The 5050-nt window shown below is 39.8% G+C and overlaps 1 protein-coding gene across 2 annotated transcripts; it reads left to right on the forward strand.

Moving 5' to 3' along the window:
• The first annotated feature begins 80 nt into the window (after positions 1–80).
• LOC118334051 (zinc finger protein 595-like) lies at positions 81–5044 on the forward strand. Of its 2 annotated transcripts, none has more exons than XM_035669868.1 (5): positions 81–309; positions 915–1300; positions 1809–1879; positions 2312–2372; positions 3657–5044. In XM_035669868.1, the coding sequence occupies exons 2-5, from the start codon at positions 976–978 to the stop codon at positions 4961–4963; spliced, it is 1764 nt and encodes a 587-aa protein (XP_035525761.1). In that variant the 5' UTR covers positions 81–309; positions 915–975; the 3' UTR covers positions 4964–5044. The 2 variants fall into 2 exon arrangements, with proteins under 2 accessions (XP_035525761.1, XP_035525759.1); XM_035669866.1 differs by having other exon boundaries at positions 82–309; positions 1809–1936.
• Positions 5045–5050: the final 6 nt, after the last annotated feature.

Genomic DNA, 5050 nt, shown 5'->3' on the forward strand with positions numbered 1-5050 from the left:
TTTTTTTTTTTTTTTTAATATTGAGCGATACAACAAATATTTTCGGGATGACGTTTCTTCTTTTGGTACGGCGAAATATGACGTAAGTTAGTATTGGCGTCACCTGTGCTCTCCCTCCCGGGGAAGTTGAGTAAAAATGGCGGACACATCCTTTTGGTGTTGTCGTTGGCTAACAAGAAACAAATGAAGCTGATTTAATATGTAGATGTGAGATGTGGACGAGCCGGTTTACTGTTCGTAAAGTGTTCCAGACGAAGTAGCTGACTGTTACTCATCTTAAGCAAACTACGGGGCTTCTTGTGCCGCACGGTCAGTATTTGATAGACTGCTAGACACTGCTGTCCGCCATGTGTACATAGATATTAAACGCTCAGCTTATAGCTAAATTACGTGTGTTGTGTTAATCACTACAACGCCTCAGATGTTTAAAAGAAAGCCCTCTGTGGGACCGAATTTCTGGTCTATTGTTGTGTTGTCATTAACGTGGCTGTCGTTAGCTAATGGCAGTGCTCATAAAGATGAGTGATACAGAAAGAAGGATAGGTTACTCATCTGGGTTGCTTTCCTAACCAGTGAACCAACATCGCCTGGTAAGATTGCCCCTGTTGCTGACATGGACTTGTTTACCATATCCAGTCTAATGGTATGTGTTGAGACTGATGAATTACCCACTGTGTGCGCCTGCTGGTTTCTCCTTAAATTGACATCATATGGTCCACAGTCATATGCTTAAAACAATACCACATCTACTCTGGTGCTGCATACTTAAATTCTTTGAGGCATTTAGGTTTAACTGGGGTCTATAGTCCTGTTTCAGCAAACATACACTCTAAACTTGCCCTCTTTGGAGAATACTAGCAGGTTGGTGCTGTTTTGTAGCTGACCCTAACCTGATCTCTCATCTCTCCGTACAGGGAATAAGTAAAAGAATCATCTCACGATCTTTCTGATCAAAGACATCTGTAATCTTCAAAGATGTCCGACCGTCTGATGAGAGAATTCCAGACCCAGCTGACGACAGCCATGGACTCAGTCCTGAGGATGTCTTTGTTTGAAATAATGAAGATCTTTGAGAACAGCCTACATGAACATCAAATTGAGCTGTTGCAGAAAGGAGAAGAGATTACTCAACTTAAAATAAAGTTACAGAGAGCGGAGACCAAGCGAAGAGGAAGTGAGGGTGGAGGTGACAGAGGAGCCAAGATGAATAAAACTCAGATGAGTGAATCACAGAAAGAGCCTGAAGATGTCTTGAACACCTCTGGACAAACTTCTGAGGTTCCTGAGATTGATTTTGAAGGTATGGTGTTTAAATGAGGTGAATAACTGCAAAACATGCTGCTTTATTGTGAAATAATTTTATAGTAAGTATATTATAGTAAGCATTTTTAGAGAGTGACCAGTATAAAGAGAAACTCTGTTTGTAACCTGACTTTACAGTCTGTTCAAAACCATTTTAGTACTCACCTGCCTGCATGTTTTATTGCTTTACAACACTGAGTCATTATGGATGTAAATATTAGGTTAACAGATATGTTAAAATGTTATAACCGGTTGATATATTTGCATGTGTGCTGTAAAAGGGGATGTATAATCCTGAAGGTTCAAGAAAATTTCCAATTAAATATTGGTCAAAGTACAGTAACCAGTATCAGTCACAAGTTAATGTGAACGTAGCAAAGAGGAAACCTTTTGTAATGGTTTACACTTAAATTTGTAACTCCAACATTGCAGTAGAATGAATCACAACATGTGGCTTATATATGCAGCGTAATCATGTCTGTGTTTTTGTGTATGGGTTTGTGCAGTACCTGATGACTGGTGTGCTCCGCTCGGCTGTGAGACTGTGACCAAACCAGAGGACAACGTGTGCCCCAGTGTAAGACTGCGCTCACTATACATTCCTCTGTGGCATGTTCCAGTCATCAAGCAGGAGGTGTGTAACTGAAGGGGAAACATATAATTTGGTGGCATTACAATTTGGCATCATAAACCTAACAAGCAGACTGATGACAACCTAATAATTCATGTCATTTGAAAAAAGGCAAGCTAAAAACGCTTGTTTTTACTATACTACTAATAATACTAAACATCAACACCACCGCCTCAGGATCAGACACCCTTTCTCCACTGCTTCAATTTAGTGATTATGACATTAAAAAGTCCTACAAAGTTTTTTTTTAACTTGCTGATACATGTATACACCCTGTCATTTCAATAACTGTTAATAGTCTTTTGCAGACACAGCTCTGCATGTACCTGCTGCGTTACTTTGGATTGTTAATCATAACCAATACCATCTGTATTTTAGGAGGTGAATTCTGACATTGACTCCCACCAGCCAACACGGGGTGGCAGGAGATCCAAGAGAGGCAAGTTTCATTCTTAATTGATTCTTTCGTTCATTATTTTGTCCTGTAAATTACATGTATTGTTGTCAGAATGAGGATTGGAAATACTTTCTCACATCCCTGTTTACATTCACTCATTTGCACATTTGCATTCACAGATAGCTAATTTATGAGGCTTACTTTTGTAAATACGACCTGTACGGGAATATACAATCCAATGAGTTGGTTCACCAAAATTACACACAAGGTGTCAAACATTCGTATAGTAATTGTCTGTCCATAGATTTGGTTTTAGCTGCCCAAGTTTTAAGAGATCCATCTGAGATTAATCACCCTGGGTGAGCTAGAATCAGCTTTCATCATTCTTTTAGTCATTGGTTGAGTTACTGTTTATTTCAAATAGTTTGATCAAAATTTGATTAAATGCATCGCTGCAAACTACAGTTTCTGATTGGTGTACGCCATTGGAAACGTACATACGCACACTTGGAACATTATTATAATTCAGTAAAATAATAAACTTGCTACAGAGACATTATTCAATTTATATTTGTAGTAAAAGAAAGTTAAATGTATATCCAAAATCAAACAATCAAGTAAAATATTTACAAGCTCAAACAAACTATTTACATATATAGACTAAACTATAGGAACACCATAATCCTTGGAAGAAAACCCTCAGAAAATGACCTCAGAATCGATTATTCAGGATTAGGATTATTATCGTATTTGCATGGTTTAATGGTCATTGATCTTAATAAATGACATTTTAAGGGGAAACACTGGAGAGGGAGAGACCCCAGTGCTGAGCTGTGCACTCTGAACAGCATGCTTGAGAGTTAAAGACAACATAATATATTTAAATATATTTCTTGCCTTTTCCATGATGATCTGAAAAAGACATGACGGTCTGAAAGGTCACTAAATCTAGCAACAAAGTCACCAAGTTGTAACACTGGTCTCTCTCTATGACTGTGTGTGTAAGCGCTTGTCTGGAGCTTGTGCAGGAGTGGCCTCACATTTTTTGAATTTGAAAAGCTAACAATTAAAATGATATAGATTCCATGGTGCATGAATGTAGTAGTTTCATTTGTAAAGATACACTTTTCTACCGTCCCAGAATTGTTTCAGACACTTTGTGAACCAGGTGCTATTTTCATTGTCCCTAAGACAACGGGACATTCCTTCCAAGCACTTGTCTTGGTGCTCGGTCCAAGTACATTAGTTTGTCACATAATAGGCTGTCACCACTCCTTTTTCACTGGGGCACTGTTACATTTTTTTTTCAATGTTTTTCTTTGACAGGTTACTCATTGAAGGAGAGCCACAGACACACCCACAACAAAGGTTCACCATTGTGTGATCAAGGGACTCGACGGCCACCAGTAAGAAACGACATGAAAATATTGCTCCAAGGCGTCAAACATGAATGTACTGACCCAACAAACGAACATACAGGTCTTAAAAGAGGAGGGAGAAATTTGACAGGGAAAGTGCAAAAAAACCCACTGAAGAGCAAAAGAGAGGAAAGAAAAACTGAAACAACTGAGTTGAAGTCTACAGAACAAGAGGCGGTGGAAAACCTCGGTGAAAAACGGTACTCCTGCAGGTTCTGTCATAAGGTATTTGATACACAGTTTGGCCGAAGCGTGCATGTACGATCACACAAGAAGTGCAGAGGTTGCAAAAAAGAGTTCCCTTTTCCAAGTGTTCTTCGATGCCATAAACCATTTTGTGCAAAACTTAAGAAACTGTTAGAAAAAAAAGCAGAGTCCACTGACCCTCCAAAACCTCAGTCCTGTGATGAAGAAAAGCCAGCCACCCCAAGCAAAAAAGAGCTCAAGATCATCATCAAGAAGGAAAGCACACCTTCCTCCAGCAACAACAATGAATCATCTATTCAGAAACCTGGATGTGTGAAAAAGTTCCCCTGTAACTTCTGTAACAAGAAGTTTCATTCACGTTGCAGGCTTGGGGACCACATGCGTATTCACACTGGCGAAAAGCCATTTCCTTGCAGCATGTGCCCAAAGAAATTCCGCATTAACCAGTCACTCAAACTGCACATCTTGCGAATACACAAGGACCAAGTGAATTCCAGTGAGACCAATGGAGACTTTGCATGGACCAAACCTTTAGAGGCGATTGAAGATAATCGAGAAGATTTGATTTCTCCCAGCAAAGACACAACTCAAGCAATAAACCATAACAAAGTTCAGAAAGAACGCAATCCAGACAGAAAGCTGGGTCAGAAATGGCAAACAATGGGCAAGCGGTGCTCTGGCGGCTACATGTGTTTATTGTGTCAGAAGGTCATAAAACATAAATACCTGTTGACTGAACACTTTCGCATCCACACAGGAGAGAAACCTTTCAAATGTGACCGCTGTCCTGCAAAGTTTCGTTCTTACGGACAGCTTAAAGTGCACAAAAAGAAGTGCAGTAAGCTTATGATCCAGTGTGAGAAGTGTGAGAAGAAATTTCCCACACAAATGAGGCATGATAAACATGTGTCAAAATATCACAGGGACTGGCCTCATTTATGCAAAGTTTGCGGAAAAGGCTTCTTCATGGAAGGACGCCTTAGGAACCACATGGAGCGGCATCAGTGAGACAGTATGCAGTGGGCATCACCTGCCTGTGGACATTGAAACACTGGATGTTGTAATTAATGTACGTACTGATTGATGGTGGACTCT

Source organism: Morone saxatilis, unplaced genomic scaffold, assembly GCF_004916995.1.
Source record: "Morone saxatilis isolate NCDOM2014 unplaced genomic scaffold, NCSU_SB_2.0 Contig22, whole genome shotgun sequence".
Lineage (NCBI taxonomy): Eukaryota > Metazoa > Chordata > Actinopteri > Moronidae > Morone > Morone saxatilis.

Coding starts and splice junctions, on each gene's coding strand:
- LOC118334051 (XM_035669866.1), top strand. CDS start 976: ATGTCCGACCGTCTGATGAGAGAATTCCAGACCCAGCTGACGACAGCC. Junction 1,937..2,311: donor TTCCAGTCATCAAGCAGGAG/GTGTGTAACTGA, acceptor TCTGTATTTTAG/GAGGTGAATTCTGACATTGA. Junction 2,373..3,656: donor TGGCAGGAGATCCAAGAGAG/GCAAGTTTCATT, acceptor TTTCTTTGACAG/GTTACTCATTGAAGGAGAGC.